At 42.3% G+C, this 22,055-nt stretch overlaps 1 protein-coding gene across 1 annotated transcript in view; it reads right to left on the reverse strand.

Annotated features, from left to right (window-relative positions):
• FRMPD4 (FERM and PDZ domain containing 4) overlaps window positions 1–22,055 on the reverse strand; it is a 487,596-nt gene that overhangs the window by 134,266 nt on the left and 331,275 nt on the right. The window contains exon 3 of the mRNA XM_088481199.1: window positions 18,326–18,486. Within this exon, the coding sequence (XP_088337325.1) occupies window positions 18,326–18,486 (161 nt within the window). The remainder of the gene's footprint in view (window positions 1–18,325; window positions 18,487–22,055) is intronic.

Consider the following 22,055-nt stretch of genomic DNA (forward strand, 5'->3'; position numbering starts at 1 on the left):
TCCCTATAATCCTCTAAATCTCTCCTGAATTTCTTTTGTTTACTTTCTTTCTATTCTTTCACTAATAATATTATCTTTCTCTATATATTCTGGGGAATTCTCATAGAAGTCTAGGTTTTTCTTAAGATCCTCTATTTCTTTCTCACATTCCTGTACTTTTATGGATCAATATTTAATAACCAATCTCATAAGGGACATGGAACATGAGTCTAAAGCCTTATTCCATTCAGACTGGAATTCTGATTCCTCTGGAAAAATTGATGGTTTAGATAGTCTCAAACCCCGGGGAATAATGCCTTTGTCTAAATGCTTCTCCAAGTGTACACTATCTAACCAATGTTTAGATTCAGTTCTAAGAAGATCTTCTAGTTTATAGAACATTTTCTGGAGGTTTATATTACTTGGTTCCTTGAGAAGGTTCTATATCAGTTTCCCACTGGGTTAAGTAGGATCCGATGGCATACAGTACAGTGATCTGTACTATAGGGATGAAAGCAGCTGTGGCTGGCAGAAGAGGAAGTATATTGCGGGTGGTATGCCTACAACAATTGTTCGTGGCAGCCCCACAGATGGGGTTCACTACCCAATGCCGGCATCCTGACAGGGTTAAAATACAGACACCTGTTGGTCAGTATTCTAACCCTCCCCCTCTCCCTAATCCTAACCCTCCCCAGTGCCTAAACCTAACATGCCCCTGCCCCCATAATAATGCCCCTCTAGTGCAGCTTATTAAAAAAAAAAATACTTACCTTGAACCCCGCTCCTGCATCCAGCGTCGCGTCCGGTCCGCCGGCTGCTCCTTGGAACTATGGGGGAGATGTCATGATGTCTCCCCCATAGTGCCCGTGGGGAGAGCCGGAAGCTGGAGTTCAGGAAAGAACTCCAGCCTCCAGCTCCGGCTACACCGCGTCGCTGCAGAGAAGGAGCCGGGCGCCCGCTGGTAATAAATATTACCAGCGGACGTCCGGCTTGGAGCCTCTCTGCAAGCGCCGGGCTGGAGGTCACTGGCACCAGGTACAGCGGCTCACCCGGTGCACGTGCACCTCCAGCCCCCCCCCTAGTTGCGGCCCTGTCTACACTAAGGGGCATATCCAATTGGGTGTGAGGTTTAGCGAGTTAAAAACCTTGTGCCCAATTTAAAAATACAGCGGGTATGCGCGCTCCCGATACACGCTGTATTCAATTCCAAAAATACTGGTCGCGGGGTTTTCAGTTCTGAAAACCCTGTGGCGCATATTTTGTACTGAAAAAAAAACCACTTACCTTACCGGGGGTCTCCAGTAGTCTCCGCTGCTCCCAGCTGCCTCCCCTCTCGCTTCTTACTGGAGAGGTGGCTGCTGGGAGTCCCAGGGGCTGGAGGGAGGAGCAAGGGCTGCTGGGAGATGTAGTTCTCCCAGTGCCCATTCTGGTGGGGCCACACTAGCACTGTGGGGGCACACTGACACCGGGACACACACACTCATACACACTTACATACACCACAAACACGAACATACTCACCACTGCTGCAGAAGAGCCGGCTCCCGAAGCAAGATGAGGAAGACAGCGTTGCTGGAGGTAAGTAATTAAGGACTAATTAAGCTAATTGGATACTTCCAAATGCTTAATTAGCCCTCAGGGGGGAGCACTGCGGGGGTGTCAAAGCAAGTGTCGGTGATTTAACCTAAAATCAATGATTTTAGGAAAAATCACGCTTGCTCAGGAGGTGCGTGGAAAAAAACCTCCTGACGCGTGTTTAATAAAAAAACACACAGCTAATAGAATAGCAAAAAATCCGCACCTGCAGGAAAAACCTCACAGGTGCAAGTTTTTTGCTATTCTCACAGCCTATTGAATATGCCCCGAAGCTTCAGTGTCCATTGATTCTCCTACCTGCATAACTGTGTCTTCTCTTGCTGCTGCTGACTAAGCCCCGACCTCTAAACACTGCAGTGTACTCCTGGTCACTTGACTTATCCAAGGTGTCCATCAGTGCTCAAGGCACGCCCCCCATACTCAGAGGCATGCCTCTGTTAGCTCTCTTGCTGTGCAACTTACTTCCCACGGTGTGGCTCGGTCCCCAGCTCTGCAAGGAGTGTGTAACTATACAGAAGCAAGGCTGAGCTGTTGTTGCCTCATCTCTCATCTCCCTTCAGTCCCTGGGAGCTCCACACAGCTTGTGAGTGTAAACTATAACAATTATTACAATAAACAAAGAAGTTGTTTAGAAATTATAAATATCTTCTTTGTATTATTGTAATAATTTTTATATCAAATCTCATGAGTATGATGGGGAGGCTCTGCCTCCCCTGCCTACCCTGGTGCTGGGAGATGGGTTCTGTGCTGGGAGAAAAATATGAGCACTGTTCATCCTCATTTGGCTTCAGTCTACACACATATTTTAAATGCAAATTATGAATAAGCTGACAGAACTCCCAAGGTGCTCATTAACTGATATGCTTGGGTGTGGTTCTGTCTCTTTAAGTCCATACCTGAACCCATGGAAGAAGCATAATTTGTATTTAAAATCTGTGTGATGGCTGAAGCCAAATGAGGCAGCGCAATGCTCATATTTTGGAGTGTCAGTGTAGGGACTGACCTGAAGGGGAGACCGTGACGTGGTTGGTCAGCTTGAAGAATAATTGCAATATTTTGTAACTAACATTCCATTGCGAAACAATGGTTCTGGTACGCTCCACAAACCAGGGACTTCACCTGGGCACACATAAGCACTACAGACTGGCGACACTAAGATAAATTAAGACAGTAAACAGTGGCTGAAAAGATTCCAATCAAATAGATAATTGAACAGCGTTAATTATCTAAAGTGTATTGCGTATTGCATGTAAATCATAAGCATTTATATAAAAGGATATGAATATCCATATAACAAATTCTATACAATAAATGAGTATAACATTAGAAAGATGAGGACTCTATATGGCTTGATTAAAGAGTAGCATAATTTATTCCTAAAACAAATATTCAAAATTCTATAATGGAAAATAATTCACATATGATATTATGTGAGCATTCAAAACCACTCAAAATGTAAAAATTTGTAAAAAATAGCAATAAGAGTTTCAGGGGACAGTCTCAATCCAATTGGAAAATGTAAATAATGACAGTCACTGGCTTATATAAGTGGGTCCAGGATTGTATCCAGCTAAAGGTATTTACCAGACTTGATCGATTGTCCGCAGCCTGAAGTATATGCAGGAGTTGCTGCACTGGCGTGCTGATGGTACAGGAAAAGACTGGAAAGTAGATAGTTGATGCTGGTCCGGAAGCAAATCCACAAATGCGTTTAGCGCCCCCCCCCCATCATCCAAAGTGCTGTATTGGATGATGGGGGGGGGGGGCTAAACGCATTTCGCTGTGGCAAAACCCACAGCTTCGTCAGTAGCATATTCCCCAATGTTCAGTAAAGGTCTTTTTATACCCTCATGTGAGTCTAAATGATGAACAGCTGTGACTCGTTTAGTATTCAATTAATCAAGCCATATAGAGAACCAGAGCTAATCAGACATGAATCAACTTGTCTAAGTAAACATGTATTGTAGCAGTGTAAATGTCAAGGAAATTCAATGAATACATTGTTAATAGAAGTACCTCATTTCAATAAACAATGAAAACCATGTGATCCGGTTTGGCCTATGAGAGCTTAATGCCAGGTCACATGTAGTAAACATAAAACACATGATTCAACCTTGATGTAAAAAGTGACATTTGGTGTAAAGGGCCACGTGATGTAAATACAAAGTGTGTTCCCGTCCGCTTTATCCAGTAGATAATGGCTAACCGGACATGTGTGGCTGGGAACACGTAATATCAATACTAATCAAGTAATCCTTATTGTTGTATATATTTACTTCCATTATCGGAGTTGGTAGCAGAACGTATGAATCAGATCTAGACCAACTGGCTTATGTAGATACATGTTAATATTGTAAATATCAGAGATGTTCAATAAGTAAATCACAATCTATTTGTTTTCAATAAGCACAAACGGTGACTTCCGATCATGTGATCCCCATGTAAACCCCGTGATCCGATCTAACCTGTAAGGATATAGTATCGCGTCACATGCAGTGAGCACGGACCATGTGCTTCGACCTTGTTATAAAAAAGTATATTAAGTCACGTGATGTAAACATGGCGCGTGACGTCTACTATATCAAGTCACGTGATGTAAAGACAATGCATATTCCCGTCCACTTTGTCCAGTGGATGGTTATTAAGAAAAAGTTTCTAGCTGAAGACAGGTGATATAAACATTGGTCACATGATCACTCTAATTATATATATTGGCTCATATGTTACCATAATAGTGAGATAATGTAAATATATAGAAAATAATAATAGTAAGTTTTGATATCAAGGATCTAGGGCTCTATTTATTAACATTATTTTTACTAAAATAAAGTGAAAAAGGGTGTTTTCACACCCCTTTCAAATTATTTTAGTATCACCTATAGTATTACAGGGCAATTGGAGTAGAATTCGTAAAATTCTACTCCAACCCCTAAGTATCACTTATTTTTAGTAAGCAGATCGCATTTCCCATAATTGTAATGGGAAATATGATCTGACCAAAGTTACTAAAAATAAATTGTAAAAAAATACCGGAGAAAGCCCTGTGATAATAACGCCACCTGGAGGTAGCGTTATCCAGGGTCTCCCCCTTTTACCGGACTCCTACTCTGCTCTAAAAGGCAGAGCAGAGCCCGGAGCCAGTCCCAGTGATCAGCTGTGTGGTCTAAACAGACCGCAAGCTGATACACTGCAAAAAAAAAAAAGAAAAAAAAAAAATTCACTTACCTAACTCCAGGGACCGGTGGTTGGGGCTTCGGTGATGACTCCCCTCTGGCCAGCTGGTCTCCCATGCTGCACTGTGGGCCGGTCATCAGGTGATCGGATCCCAGTGCAGTATGGGATATCAGCTGACCGGAGGCATGGAAGACATCACCGGAGCACTGATGACTACAGGTAAGTGCTAGCTATTAAGGGAGGGGCGGTTGCGGGGGGGTCCGCGATCGCAGGGGGCGGGGATTAGTGATGGGCCAGTCGGCGCATGTGTGGGGTACTAGTCACAGTATATTTTTGCAAAAATATCATGACTAGAGTGCGGAGGGGATTTGCAGGGACAGAGCTTTCTCGCAAGCTCTGTCCCTGCAAGGGATTTGTAGTAAATTCCTGTGATATTGCCTGAATTCACAATGCAAATTCAGTCGATAATGTCACACTACAATCTGCATTACAAATGCGGATTGTAGTAAATAGAGCCCCTAGTCCCATAATACAGTTTCTAATTGGTGATACTGGTTCATAGTGTACCTACAGTACAGCCCCGATACATATTACTGTATAGAGATATATATACACAAACTCAAATGGATCTAAATACACAATTGTTGAAATATACTTTGATCTTGAACTCCTAAGGTAGAGGACCTAATGGCTATTGGACTAATAGGCATATTTTTAGTATATTCAAAAATAATCCAATATTATAATATCATCATTCATAATAACAAATAATATCCAATATTCAAAAAAATTCATAGAGTAGTGGGTATACAAACATCAAGGATAGCACAGATGCAGAGATGTTATAGAAATTCTGTACTTCATGAGAAGTACTTCATGTCAATTATTAAGGTCAAAATATATAAATTGACTGTAGGAAAAGGGTGATGGGGCCCTATATACCTATAATCCTACTGGGCAAATCTATATAAATGTGTTTAATTCGATAGATTCATTTAGGCCATCTGGATATAAAGAGTTTAATTTAAGCATCCAGAAGATCTCCTGGCGACATAGGGTTTTAAACCTGTCTCCACCTCTCTGAGTACATTGTATAAGTTCAAGACCTACGATGTTCAATGATTGTGGGTCACTATTGTGTACTTTCAAGTAGTGAAGAAATAGACTATGTGTGGTAACTTTGTTAATGATGTTACGACGGTGCTCCATAAATCGCCTCTTTAGGGATCTTGTGGTTCGACCCACATATTATAATCCACATCCACATGTAATTAAATAAATTACATATGAGGAATCACAGTTTATAAAATTGGTGATTGTATATGGATTATTTTTATCATTGAAGATTATAATAGTAGTTTTTTTTTATGTATAAGAGCACGTAGTGCAACTAATTTTCCCACAGCGATGAAAGCCTGGAGGTCTTTGGGGAAGCCACTGTTCCTTATCTTTAGTTGTATCGATAGTTTTTGGATGTGATTTGAGGTGGCTTGGTGCTAAAATGGACTTTAAAGATTTATTTTTTCTATAAACCACAAAGGGTTTTGGAGGCAAAATATTTCTCAGAATATTGTCTTGCTGAAGAATACGATTATTTCTCTGAATGATGTCTCTAATCTGCCTGTGACAAGAGCTATATTTGAAAATAAATGCAATGTTTTTATCTTAATCTTTAATATTAGACTGTTGTTCCATAGTTTTAGTTTTCATATTTCTTGTCACAGGCAGACTAGATCTCTCCATGCTAGAGACCTCTTTTAAAGCCCTTTGTAGGATATGTTCTGGATAACCCCTTTTCCTGAAAGAAAGCAACATATAATTTGCTTGTATGTAGAAGCTATCTAAGGATGAACAATTTCTGTGTATTCTCATCAGTTGTCCTTTCGGAATATTGGATTTCCTTGGATAATGATGAGCACTATTGAAATGTAGATTTGATTGAGTATCTACCGACTTAATATAATTGGAAGAATGTATAGTGTGGCCTTTTTCCTCTAGAGTCACATTGAGGAAGTCTATATGATTAGGGTCATATTGATGAGTGAACATAAGATTAAAGGAATTCTGGTTAAGTGTAGAAACAAAATGTGAGGCAGAGGATAGATCCCCATCCCAAATAAAAAATGGATCATCAGTGTAACGGCCATAGAAGACCAGGTTTGCACCAAACTCATTCCCCCACACATGAAGGTCCTCAAACTCTCCCATGTATAGGTTCGCGTAGCTCGGCGCAAACCTGGTCCCCATGGCCGTCCCCAAGATTTGAAGATAAAAGTGTCTTGAAATAAAAAATAATTGTGTGTAAGAATGAAAGAGATACAGTCTAAAATAAACATCCAATGTTCCCGTTGGAGACCCTTATCTCGAGAAATTTTGGAGGATATACACTGTACTCCAAGTGTATGTGGAATGTTGGTATAAAGTGTGGATACATCCATAGTGAGGAAAGCATATAAAAGTTTCCACTCTATGGATTCAATTTGTTGTAAAAATTGGGTAGTATCTTTTAGATGGGATCTCAAAATGGGAACATAGGGTTGAAGAAAAGTGTCAACATAATGAGAAAGGTTTGAAGTTAGGGAATGGATACCAGAGATAATGGGGTGCCCAGGTGGTGAAGTAAGTGATTTATGAATTTTGGTAAGATGATAATATATAGGTATAGTCGGATGGGGTTTATAAAGAAATCGCCAGATTTCCCTCATTATGAATCCATAGGCAAGGGCGCTGTCCAATAAAGTTTTGAGCTCAAGGAGGAAGGCCTGGGTCGGATCTAAGGATAATGTACGATAAAAGGATTGATCGTTCAATTGGTTGGAAGCTTCTTTTAAATAATCGATCTTATCCTGAACCATTAGGCCTCCCCCCTTGTCCGCCTCCTCGATAATAATAGAAGTGTCCTTGGTTAGTAGATTTAGTGCTCTTTTTTCTTTTCTGGTAAGATTGGAGACCGGTTTGTCTCTTTTCACTTGATGGCATAAGGATTTAATATCCTCCAGAGTAAATTTATAAGAGGATTCAACTGTGTTGCTCTTTGCAGAAAAAGGATAAAATTCAGATTTAAGTTTTAGTTTATTTTGTAAATTCTGTGTATTTATGTCAAAAGTTTTAATGGTTGTACAGGGTTCAGTAGGGGAGATTCTACCTTCCTCCCAAAGATCCTCAAGCAAAGAGAGGGAGAGAGAATCAGTATCATCTAATAGAATCATCCTCATTCTTCTTCAGATGTTTGTTGGCAAAATATCTTTGTTGACATAAATTACGTACAAATTTATTAAAGTCTACAAATAAATCCAATATATTAGGATCCGCTGTAGGGGAGAATTTTAATCCCTTACTGAGTAAGGATATCTGATCATGGTCCAATTTCTTAGATGATAGATTGAAAACATTACATGGTGTGTCATTGGTCTGAATCCTGAATTGGGTCGGAATTGGATCGGAATCCTGATATTTTAGAATCTTTTTGGATTCTTTCTTATTGACATGGGTACCTCCCCTTCTGCCTCTAGGCTTCTGTCTCTTTGTCGTTTGTGATGTGGTATATAATGATGGGTCTTGAGGTCTCTTTCCCAATGATTGGGTAGTGGTCACTCCTCCTGAAAATCCTCAGAGACAATATGTTATCTCATTGCATGTTCTTTTATAGATGGTCTAGTTTTAGGTCTTGTTCCTATATATGGATGTCTCGGGGACTTGATTCTCATTTGGGTATTTGATACTCTTGGTGTTAGTTCTATAGAATGTTTATCAGTATTATAAAAATTGGACCTACTGTGGTAATTCTTGTCATTACCATAATGTTTATGTGTATATAGATTTATAGGGGGATTGGTATGTACAGTTTTATTATTATTCTTGTATGATCTAATCTTATTCTCCCTATAATCCTCTAAATCTCTCCTGAATTTCTTTTGTTTACTTTCTTTCTATTCTTTCACTAATAATATTATCTTTCTCTATATATTCTGGGGAATTCTCATAGAAGTCTAGGTTTTTCTTAAGATCCTCTATTTCTTTCTCACATTCCTGTACTTTTATGGATCAATATTTAATAACCAATCTCATAAGGGACATGGAACATGAGTCTAAAGCCTTATTCCATTCAGACTGGAATTCTGATTCCTCTGGAAAAATTGATGGTTTAGATAGTCTCAAACCCCGGGGAATAATGCCTTTGTCTAAATGCTTCTCCAAGTGTACACTATCTAACCAATGTTTAGATTCAGTTCTAAGAAGATCTTCTAGTTTATAGAACATTTTCTGGAGGTTTATATTACTTGGTTCCTTGAGAAGGTTCTATATCAGTTTCCCACTGGGTTAAGTAGGATCCGATGGCATACAGTACAGTGATCTGTACTATAGGGATGAAAGCAGCTGTGGCTGGCAGAAGAGGAAGTATATTGCGGGTGGTATGCCTACAACAATTGTTCGTGGCAGCCCCACAGATGGGGTTCACTACCCAATGCCGGCATCCTGACAGGGTTAAAATACAGACACCTGTTGGTCAGTATTCTAACCCTCCCCCTCTCCCTAATCCTAACCCTCCCCAGTGCCTAAACCTAACATCCCCCACTAGTGCCTATACCTAACCTTCCCCTCCCCGCACCCTAAACCTAACCCTCCCTCCTTAGTGCCTAACCCTAAGTCTCCCCCTGTCTACCCTACCCCTCCCCCTAACCCTGCTACTTACCTTCGTGATGCCGGTGGTGGGGATGCCGGCGCCGAGATTCTGACAGCTGTCGGGATTCCAGAGCCGGCATTCTGAGTTAAGGTATGGGATGTGTATCATAGTTGCTACTCCCTCAGAATGTTCTGGGGCAGGGGCTTGATGCGATTCACAGTGATTTACCTCATTATTGCTCAGCCCCCTCCCAATTGCACAGTGGCATAAATGGTAGCATTAAGCAAAGGGAGCAGGGTTTCTGATAAGGTGAATCACATCACCATGACCCACCACACTTTCCACTTGGATCTGGTATAAAGTCATTTCATTCTTAATGAATTGGAAATATGTACTTCATTTCCAACATGTTTCTTATTTATGCTAATAAATGACAATTTATATATTCTACAATAGAAAATAAATGACATTTTCTATACTTTTTGCTTCTTCTCTATTAGGGTTTTAGAACATCTGTGGAACAGGGAGAAATTCCTGACCCACAAGTTACTGTATGTGCTTGCTCATTTGTATTCCCTTATTGTATTCTTTTATGTCAGCAGTGTCCCAGCATGTGTGATGTCTAGCCCCTTGGTGCAGTCTGTATGTTGCATATGAATTAAGGAGCCATGCAAAGCAAGAGAAAATGTAGCTGCATGCATTGGTTACATTATCAACGGTTAGACTTCTATCTGAATTTATGTTGAAAAAATAGTACTTGTGAGATGAAAAGATATTTTATTTAAATGCTGTTTGTTGTGAATTATGATCAAGAAATGTATATTTAAGCCATGATTGCCTGAATTCCCTTTACTATTTTCGAATCAATCTGTTAAATGCACCGCAGCTCAAGAGTAGAAGGATGGCTATTTTGTAAGCATAACAAATATGCATCTAAATAGAACTAATTATAGCTGTACTCCAGCTCGGTTGGCTACGTATTTGATTTGAAGTTAAATCACAACTACACTGAATCATTCCACTGAATTTAACTGAATGCCAGAATTGTTGGGGGTTATTTGCAGGAATATATTAAAATTTAGTTGGGTGGACAATTAGTGCATTTATCAAAGTGATTTTTTAATAGGTGGTTTTGTACGCAGTTTGCTAAGGCTCACGTACCAGATGTGTTTCTCCAAGACAAAACACAGGACTTCTTGTACTGTGGTTTGGAGGTTGAAGAATAACACCGAATGTGAAGCGCAATGGTTTACAAGGTCAAGTCGCAAGTGAAAATCTTGGGCCTTAATTATTTCTATATTATTGGGAGAATTATTCAGATCTATAATATGGGGGGCACCACTTATTTAATTATATCAGACCAATCAATCTTTCTTTATTTGGATGCCAACACTTGGGGGCTGATTCTAAGTCACTTGCAAAGGTACTGTAGTTGTGGGCAGCCACGAAAGTCTGATTTATTACTTTATGCTAAAGCAAAAATCCACAGAGCTAATGCAGGGTACACGTGTGCAAGCAGAAACCCATGCCGCTCATTGTTTTTACGCCAGCTGCCGCATCCACCATCATTATTACCACCACTTGCCCCAGCCCCAAGCAAGATGCAGGAGACCAAATCAGAAACAGGGTTCCCTTTCCTGGTCACATGACTCAGACTCGCATGGAGCATTGGATACCAGAGGTGTATCTAGGGGGGTCGAGTGGGACACATGCCCTGGGCGCTGTGTCGGACCTGGCGGCGAAGGATGCACCGTTGGCTGCTGTCCAGGAGCAGCCAGCAGCAGCCAATAAGAGTCAGGCTTAATCTTATTGGCTGCTGCACTCAGGGCCGGTGCCAGGCTGGAGAGGCACCGTAGCTGCCTACTAATATTTTGTTACCAGTGGGCACCCACTGAGATTCTTTGACCAACGGGTGCCCGGCTTCCACAGTGGGTGAAGGGAGAGATGTCATGACGTCTCTCCCATATTGCTCAGCATGAGGACTGAGGACAGAGCAGTCGGGTGGCAGCGGGCACAGGAGCTGGGCTTCAGGTAAGTATAGTATTGTTTTGTATGTGTCTGTGTCTTTATGTGTTAGAGGCACTACTACTGGGGGCATTGTATAAAGGGCACTGCTACTGGGGTCACTGTATATGGGGCACTACTACTGGGGGCACTTTATAAGGGGCACTACTACTGAGGGAACTGTATAAGGAGCACTTCTACTGGGGCACTGCATAAGGAGCACTATTACTGGGGGCCCTGTATATTGGGCACTACTACTGGGGGCCCTGTATAAGGGGCACTCTTACTGGTCACTGTATAAGGGGCACTGCATAAGGGGCACTACTGCGGGGGGCACTGTATAAGGGGCCCTACTACTGGAGGCACTGTAAAGGGGCACTACTACTGGGGGCACTGTATAAGGGGCACTACTACTCAGGGCACTGTATAAGGGACACTGCATAAGGGGCCCTTCTACTGGGGACACTGTATAAGAGGCACTACTACTGGGGGCACTGTATAAGGGGCACTACTACTGGGGGCATTGTAGAAGGGGCCCTGCATAAGGGGCACTACTACTGGGTACACTGTATAAGGGGCACTACTACTGGGGTACTGTATAAGGGGCACTACTACTGGGGCACTGCATAAGGGGCACTACTACTGGAGGTACTATATAAGGGGCACTTCTACTGGGGGCATTGTATAAGGGGTACTGCATAAGGGGCACTACTACTGGGCACACTGTATAAGGGGCACTACTACTGGGGGTATAAGGGGCACTACTACTGGGGCACTGCATAAGGGGCACTACTACTGGAGGCACTGTATAAGGGGCACTGCTACTGGGGGCATTGTATAAGGGGTACTGCATAAGGGGCACTACTACTGGGGGCACTGTAAAAGGGGCACTACTACTGAGGCACTGTATAAGGGGCACTGCATAAGGGGTACTACTACTGGGGGCATTGAGGTGCATATGGAATGGAAAGCAATGTTCCCAGAGAGACGAGAAACAATGACATGTCATGTTGACACGCCCCTATTTTTCAGTGGACATGCCCCTTGTGGCATGTGGTCACGGCCAATTTTTGGCGCGCGCATCAAAGGCACATGCACACAGTTTTGGTCCCTGTATAAGGGGCACTATTACTGGGGGCACTGTATAAGGGGCACTACTGCTACTGGGGGCACTGTATATGCGGCACTGCATAAGGGGCACTACAACTGGGGGCATTAAGGTGCATATGGAATTTATCAGTGACCACACCCTTTGAGGCATGTGGCCACACCGATTTCTTGGCATGCGTGTTGGAGGCGCATGCACACAGTTGGGGGGGGGCATTTTTCATCTTGACCTTGACGCCAAAGACTATAGTTATGCCAATGTTGGCTACACACGCACAACTCTCCTATGACACTCCCACAAAACAGGGTGGTTCCATGCACTCAATTTGTTGCTGCTCAATTTAATGAAAAGACAGTTTCAGTTCTGTTCAAATACGACAGAGATACGCAAAAAGGTACCATTTAGATGGCAATCTCAAAGTGTGTATGTTGCGCCCCCAAAACACTGGGCATGCCCGATGCTGGGTAGGCTAGGTTCTTACAGAATTAGTTTTTTTTTCAAAAGGTAGTTGAAAAAAACCCTGTGAGATGGGAGAAACGCGTCAAGGGATGTGATAAGACTGACCATTGCAGTCCTTATTGTCCTACTGCCTTATTTGGACTTTGCCCAGCTGTGGACACAAAGCGATAATTATCTTAATTTAGAGGAAACAGTTATTTGCCTTCATCTTATGTGGAGTCCAGGGCTGGGGCGTGGGAGATGGAGCTCTTTCAGGTGTAAGCCCGTATTACATTGTCGATACCTGTTAGACACAGCCACTAGTTGCTACCTGGCTCTAAAGGAGATGGAGCCAAGCGCTGTCAGGTGAAAACCAACACTATCTAATAGACTCCTAAGAGACGCATCCGAGAGTTGCTAGCCGTACAGCAGACCCCGGGGGACACTTAGCCAGCAGCTACTGGAGACGAGCCGCACTACCAATAATCCTGTACATTGATATATGTTTACAACGGCACATGTTTTTACCCACCCGGTGGACTGGTGAATATTCAATTTTTATTCTGATTACCGCATGATATGATCACACCTAGTATTGGATGAGATATCTGGAAGTTGAAGAAAAGACTTCCTACATTTGATACATATCTGGATATATGCCTTGCATATGCTATTTTAGTTATAGTGAGCTCACATGGCTGTTGGAGTAGGATATATTTTTTGATACATGAGGCCTGATTCAGCAAGGATCGCTATTCTAATACACACGCTATGCAGTTGCTAATATCAGCGGTGAAATGCAAACGTTTGCAATCACATTGCGATCACTTCCCCTTACACACATCCGTATACTTGGGCAACATAGCGAATTAATCGGTAACATACGCTCAGTTAAGGCAGGTCAGACCTCACTCAGGAATTGCTAACTTCAGTGCACGCTATGAGGCCTCATGCGGCATCTGGTAGCACAGTGGCTGATTTATACACGCCCCTGCAATGCCGTTGAAACGCACTGGCACGCCTACGTTCGCCCAACCACCCCCCCGTCACCACCCACAAACGGCACTTCCTGTCAATCACTCAGCTCTTGAACTGCGCAGCCTCTGCATACGCAGTTCCCATCGCAATTGCTAGTTAGTGCACGTGCACTGCGATGCATACGCATGCGCAGTGCGAATTTATCGACCAATTGCGTGCGTATTAGCAACTGCGGTCCTTGTTGAATCAGGCCCATAGTTTGTTTCTAATCAATGATACTTAGTATATTTTAAATTGTTTCCATATAACTGCAGTTCAGTTTAATATATTATACAGGTTGAGTCTCCCATATCCAAAATGCTTGGGACCAGAGGTATTTTGGATATTGGAATATTCCGTATTTTGGAATATTTGCATACCATATTGAAATGTCTTAGGTATAGGGCCCATATCTAAACACAGAATGCATTTATGATTTATATACACCTTATACACACAGCCTGAAGGTAATTTTCTACAATATTTTCAATAATTTTGTGCCTCAAACAAAGTGTGTGTACATACATGAAATTCATTTATGTGTCATATACACCTTATGCACACAGTCTATAGGTCATTATATACTTTAGTTTTAATAATTGTGTGCCTTAAACAAAGTTTGTGTGCATTGAACCATCAAAAATCAAAGTTTTCACTATCTCAGTCATGCTAAAAATATTCCGTATTTCTGAATATTCCGTATTTCGGAATATTTGGATATGGGAGACTCAACCTGTATTGTCAATAATAAACTGTTATTTCAACAAACAGCTTTTGGGAATCCTTAGTGTTTATACTGGTGCAGACACTTTTCTCTATGTGTTTCCTTTTTATGAGGGTTTAGACAGAATCCCTCAGTTGTCAGCTGCAAGTATTTACAAAGGACAGCTCTTATTTATAAGCGCATAAGCGTTTTATTTCAATAGACTAGATGGATAAAATAAATAATGAAAGTAACGCAATCAAAAATACCTAATGAAGACAAAATTCTGTAGAACCCCTCACTGGCAATGGCCACAACACATGTGTGGTCAGCAGACCGCGCATGTGCAGATGAGTTGCAGCATCCCGATGGCATAGCGAAGCGATCACATTATAATTATCATGTCTAAAACCCGATAACAGATAAACATGTCACCCGATCACTATACGGAGTATGTAAGACACGCATGACTCTACACACAGAGTTTACCTGTCACAACATTACAGTGGGTTCACAATAATGAAAATGCATCCACCTGTAAATGAAATATTTGAAAAACAAACAGACAAATGTGGGAAATATCCTTGTAATCTCCAGCCAGCACAGGTGAGTAAAACATTTGTTTGTCTCTTTTTTTGGGGGATAATCGAAGTTTGTATCCCAGTGTTGTCTGCTCATCAAAATGAAACCTATGTTCATACTTTAGATCCCAGTGAGAGCTCCTTGTTGTGTCGTTGGGCCCAATTCAGAAGTGGACACAGGAGCTCAATCAGACCCGCTCGCTAGATGCGTTCGCTCGCACCCTGCATATGCAAATCCAGTGCACACCCAGCAAGGCAGGTGATCGCACAGCAAGGTATTAGCACACCCATTATGTCTTGGTGTGCGATCACTGTGTGTATGCAGACGCCCACCAGCCATTCATAAGACACCCACTTGTGCACCTCATCTCTTGAAAGTGCATGAAACCACTGGTACATCGAGCACCATCGGATGCGATCGCAGTGCTTGAGGCTGACTATACCCTGCCACAAGCACTACGATCACTTCAGTGTGAAATACAACCAGGTGACGTGTACAATGACGCTGCCTGTTAATTATGCACGCCTATGAAACGGCGTTAAGATGGTCAGGCACACCTGCGTTCACACCTCCACTCCCCCGTTGTTAATGGCCAGCCCCTGTCACCACCCACAAATGGCCTCTCCTGTCACTCACTCTGCTGGGCTGTCTATGCGCAGCAAGCAAACGCTTTCCGATCTCTCGCATTGGTTCGCGCACGTGCACTGTGATGCATATGATTGTGCAGATTGCGAAAATCGGTCAGCTACTAGCGAACGCATCCTAGTGAGCGGGTCTGAATCAGCTCCACAGTGCTGTTTGCAAAATTGTGTATGACAAGGCATCTGCAGTCCCTGGGTGTTTGTGGGTGGAGATTGGAAGGTGATCTAAAGTCATCACAAAGAGAAGAGGTTTCATGGGTGTATTACAGGAGTGTCATGGGTGTGTTTCTCTTTCGCAGCAATGCAGCCACAAGAGCCATAATTAAAGAAAGGGAGACTCTGCACCAGGCATGAGCTGCTTGAGGAGTCAATGTTGCCACCGATGGTGCGTTGATGGTGGAGAGATCTGAACCTCCTGCGCAGTTGAACATTGCTCCGATATGTAAAGTGGGTGTCGCAGGGTATTATACGTTCGTCATTTGCATATTTTTGCACTTGCGCAACAGCACATGAACCACGTGAATCAGGCCCTATATATACTAGGCACCACTATTTCATTGCAAGTACAAATTATAATATATTGTGCAAAAATATATGCTATACCAAAGATGAATATTTCCATTATTAATATTACTTTAAGCCATTTATTGCATTAGTGACTTATGCATATATGATTAATCAAGCAGCTAAAAAGGTGGATATTACTTTGTTATTATTACAAAAACTCATTTCATTAAACATTCCCTACAACAATACATACACCTAAGCTACCGTGGTCTATTAGCCAATGTTCCCTCTAAGATGAGGGATATTAACAATCACTTCCAGCTTAGAGGGTATGCAGTAGGGAAGCCGGCGGACCTAATCCCAACAGCCGGCTTCCCAACTGCTTTATCCCTGCGAGGGTTAAATGACAGGCGTCTAAAATTAGACGCCTGTCATTTTACTGACACCGGGAGACTTGCGCACGGCATCCCGATCGAAGGGACGCCGGGCGTGGACAGCCGCAGGTGGGGGAGGGTTACATTTAGGGCTCCCGGGGGGGACTTAGGGTTAGGCACCCCCCTGGGAGGTTGGGGTTAGGCTAGGGGGAGGGAGGGTTAGGGTTAGGCACCCCTGGGGGGGACTTAGGGTTAGGTACCACCCCGGGAGGTTGGGGTTAGGCTAGGGGGAGGGAGGGTTAGGGTTAGGTACCCCTGGGAGGGACTTAGGGTAAGGCACCCCCCGGGGGACTTAGGTTTAGGTGGCGGGGAAGGGGGGGTTAGGGTTAGGCACTTAGAGGGGAGATTAGGGTTAGGCACTGGGGGGGAAGGTTAGGGTTAGGCACCCCTAAGGAGGGTTAGGGGAGAGAATTAGGTTAGTCTATACTTACCTTAGGGACGATCGGGATTTTCACCCATGTTGGGCAGCCGTTGTCGGGATTCATACCGATTCCTCTTAGAGGGATCACTTTGGGGTTGATTCAGAATTGAGAGCAAAGCAAAGAAAGGAGCCTTTTAGCACTGGGACAAACCATATTGCAATGCAAATAGTGAAAATACATTTATTTTATTTGCATGCAGGGTAATTATTTCGCACAATTACTGGACAGCTTAATTTTTACAATGCAATTGTGTTCAGCTAGGACACACCCTTCCCAACTCTAAATTAGAGATGACAGGTCCGGTTTAACTCGCATATGTTTGGATCTCAAAAACGGCATCTTATTGGCTACCCAGCTCTCACGAGTTTTGGTTAGTCAATAAGTTACATTTAATTTGGCAGGAAGAACTGAGTCAAAGTCAAACTGCTCATCTCTACTCTAGGAGGTATATTTACCAAAGTGCGGGTTTTTAGAAGTGGAGATGTTGCCCATAGCAACCAACCAGATTCTACTTATCATTTATCTAGCACCATCTAGAAGGTAATAGCTAGAATCTGTTTGGTTGCTATGGGCAACATCTCCACACTGCACTTATACCCCTAAATCTCTGCATATTTTAAGTCTGACAACCTCCCCCCCCCATCCCTAGTGCAACATGTTTTTGCCAAGTTGAAAATTTGCTATGCTCCCAACTCTGAATCAAGTGCCACGTGTCTGTAGAAGCATACATGCCATGGTCTCAAACTGTATTTGCATCTGGAGTCTGAAATCAGTTTGCTTTATAGGTAAACTCTATCCGACAAACGTGCCCCAAACAAAGCTTTAAAAATGAATTGATTACAGATGAGTACAAGGTGTGCTATGGCCTATTTTGCCAGCTACCAGCATGTTTAATAATTACACCTATATAAAACAAATATCTTACAGAAAACTCTGAAGCAGAAATAATAAAAAAAAATCTTGAACTCTATCAGAATTCTATGGTAAAAATAATGACCACTATGCAGACTGACCTGTTATATATCGCAATAATTCACTGTATTAAAATAATACAATTATTAAATATAAAATAAACAGATTCAATGTAAAAACTCACCTGGTGTTACTGAACGGACAACAACTGGTTTTTCACTTCCAGCAACAAACCCAAAACCAAGAACTGGATCTCTCCTCATCTCCACGTTCCTAGGCGTGGGAGGGTTGATTTGGCAGCTTTCAATTCGTGGATCTTCAAATGTCGCTGCTTGTGTCAAGTGACTGTGTAAAAAAAAAAATCCATCAATAAAGCCATAGTTCATCTGTTTAGTTTGTGGCTTAAAACAGTTTAGTGAGCAACTGAATGAAAAGAAACATCCAGTACTCAGTACTGTAAGTGACAACTTTTCAAACTATTTCTCTCAATACTTTATAGTTCCGTTTACTGGTGTGCTCAGTAGGTTAGCTATATACTACACTTATATATTCAACACTGTGGATAAGAAAAAACAAAACATGTCAATTACTTGAATATGTGTAGCCCAGAAGCAACAAAGATAAACAAATTGTTAACTTAATTAGAAATATATGATGACATAAAAAGTTACATAACAAAACAATGATGATTAGACACCTTTAGTATGTGTTTATAAAGATGCCTATAACAATAAATTAAATAAATAAATGTGCCTCAGTGTTGCACTTATTGTGGGTTCCTTGTAACCAGGCCGTGGCCGGCCAGAAATTTCTATACAGAAAATGTTCGCTGAATGATATATATGCGGTCTCAATGAGTAGGGGTTTCCAGGCACATGGGAACTGCAGAAAATGCAGGGATTCCATGGAATGTAGGGATGGCCCTTGACCATCATTGGTTAGCAACCATGGATGGTTTGCCACAACAGTCAATGGTTTTGCCAATGTTGGTGGCGATCAGATGGTTTTCTGCCATTGATGGCAGATAAGGCGGCAATGTTTTTTGTTTTCCTCACCTTGCGCATAGGGTATGGAGCTTAGTCCTACCCCCCAATGCGGCCCACCTAGTCCCCTCTACTTTCCTTACTGGCCTATCACGAGGCAGGGACTTAAATACAATCCAAAATTAGAGATGTGTGCAAACCCCTGTGTTTTGATTTTGTTCTAAGTTATCATCGTATTTTGGTTTTCACAAAACCACCCTCAAGTGTTTGGTTTTGGATTTCTTTAAAAATTGATAAAAACAGCTAAAATCATGTATCTTGGACCTGTTTTTGTTCCTATATAAGTATTAACATCGATAATAATCAATTCCAGTCAATTTTGACCACCTCACAGCACCTGGAATCACGATGGAGGGACTGAAATGCAATCCACGGCCACAACTAAGGGGGGCTCAGGAGGCATGTGACTCGGACACCGGATCGGAGGGGGCATCCCGCCGACACCAGGGCCAGATTAAGGAGGAGGAGAAGGAGGGGGGCACTGAGGGCAAATACCCTTGGGTCCCCTCTCTGAGTGCTCCCGTCTCCCACCACATGGAAGGTGAGTGAACTGCGATCGCCGAATGTGTGCATGGCTGCTGCCTTCCGTTTGCCACTGCTGCTGGGAACACGGTAGTAGTGCAAAGCTGCCGCCACCAGCTGGGATGATGCACCCGTTACACAGCGGACAGGTAGCAGCACAGCCAGTGCAAAGTCCGTGCAGCCGTAGTCGCTAACAGCTGAGATGGTGGACCCGTTGGCCAAGTTGCAGCACAGCCAGCCCCCTCCCTACTGTGGCTCTGCACCTAACTAAACAAGCCAAAACTCTCATTGCTGTCACTGACTGTGACAATCATGCATTATTGCATACAAGTACACTGAGGGTTTGAAGGGTTGTGTGGCTTACGGTGGTGCTAGTGGGGTGTATAGCACATTCTCCTGAAGATGGACAGTACTGTCATTTAAATCATATTTGCCTTTTTAAATGCCTTGCTATACCTGCTAGGTCAGTAGTGTATTTACAAATACTCATTTGGAATGATTTCTTGGGTGTGCTAAGAGTGGGAAAAAGTATTTCTAAATATTGTATCAAGTACCTAGTAAGGGAAAATACTGTGTTGCATAATGTGTAAGGGGCATTATTGTCATGAAACCCACTCCCTTTTCGGGAGCATGCGCACCAAAAAACACCCTCTTTGTTTTTTTTTGTTTTTTGGGGGGGGGGCATCAAATTACTGCCTTGCACCAGGTGACAATAATCCAACCTGATGCAATCAAAAATACACGAGAATCGTTTTTTAGTTCCGAGTTCCGAACTTAGAGAGCAGACCCGATTTGGGACTCCATTCTACTCAGAACCCCAAAGTGATCCGAGCTGGGACTTGGTTCGACTCGGAAACCCAAAATTCATGTGTGTTCGGTTTGCAGCAAAATCGAACCGCTCATCCCTACTTAAGACTAAAGTAATGATATGAAAACTCAGTTTATACAGATATTATTTAAATGAGTTTATAAATATATAGTATCATTTGCAAATTTTACTTAGAATAAAGATCAGTTTGTAAATGTGTTTTCATTTGTTTTTGTTCTACTTAGCCTCCATGCTAGTTTATATGGGTTGAATACAACTTTCATAACACAGATAGCTATGATGAATCATTCCAAGATGAAAAAAAAGGTAATTGATCTTCAATATTAAGATAAGCGTTTGATAATCAGTCTTTTAAAAGAAAATGTTAATGCTAAAACTGATCTCATTACAGACTGACTTAAGAGGATATATCAGTGGATGAATTAGCTCATTTGATTTTAAGAAATCTTTGTTTGTTAAGTTGAATATTGAAGTTACTATCTGTCTGAAGATGAAAAATAAACCAGCTTAATACTTTGATAAATTTATTTTGTACACGTGGCACTGGCTGAGTTCTTGAGCCGACTATGGTGTCGAAAATAGATATGACCTTGTTTATCATTGTGACAAGTAAAATGAAAGCATAACACAGGAGATTACTTTTATTGTATAGGTATTTGTAGTACAACACACATAACAAGGAGTAGACTTTAATTATTCAAAGCTGTTGCAACTGTGTAATCTTTCAGTACAAAAAAATCCAAGTGACGCATTAAAATATCAAAATAGACCATCAAATGTATTTACAGAACTAATGGGTTTTATGGTATTATTGTTTCTTTGTATACTGTACTTTGTATCATGCTGTCTTTATTAAGTGATTATCATGTTCATGAAAAAATATAGGCATATAATTCAGGTAGCACCAAAAATGACTTTATTGTAAGCTTTACAACGTAATTAAAAAAAAGACTGAAACATTTAGCATTTTAGATATACCATGTGAAGGAAAGCTCACTTAAGGGCCTTCCTTTTTACCTACCGTATATATCACTGCCAGTGAGAACGAAATGCAATTAGCATTATGTTTGTATACCTATTTCTGTAGTATAAACTACACTTACCTAGGGGCATATTTATCAAACAATGGGCCTCATTCAGACCCGCTCGCAAGCGGGTCAATGGTGGGGCACTGCACGAGCCCCGGAGCGAGTGAGAAATTTACTCGCTCCGGGACTTGCTACAAACGGGACGATGTTGATAGACAGCTTGCCCCGTTTTGTAGGCGGGTCGGGGGGTGGCTGGCCAAACGGAGGCAAATCCCGAAGGAACGCCTGCCGTTTGAGGGCGGCCCTACTGACATCACTCGTGATGTGAGTAGTGAGCTTCCTGCTCTATTAGAGCAGGAAGCTCACTGGGGCTTGCGGCAGACAAGACCCTACCACAAGGGTCTTGTCGCAAGCCCAATGGTCGCGATTGTCGCGACCATCACCTGGCCACTCGCAAAAGCTGTGGGTGGTCACCCACAGTTTAGCAAGCGG

This window comes from Taudactylus pleione, unplaced genomic scaffold (genome assembly GCF_031769625.1).
Source record: "Taudactylus pleione unplaced genomic scaffold, aTauple2 ptg000265l, whole genome shotgun sequence".
Taxonomy (NCBI): Eukaryota; Metazoa; Chordata; class Amphibia; order Anura; family Myobatrachidae; genus Taudactylus; species Taudactylus pleione.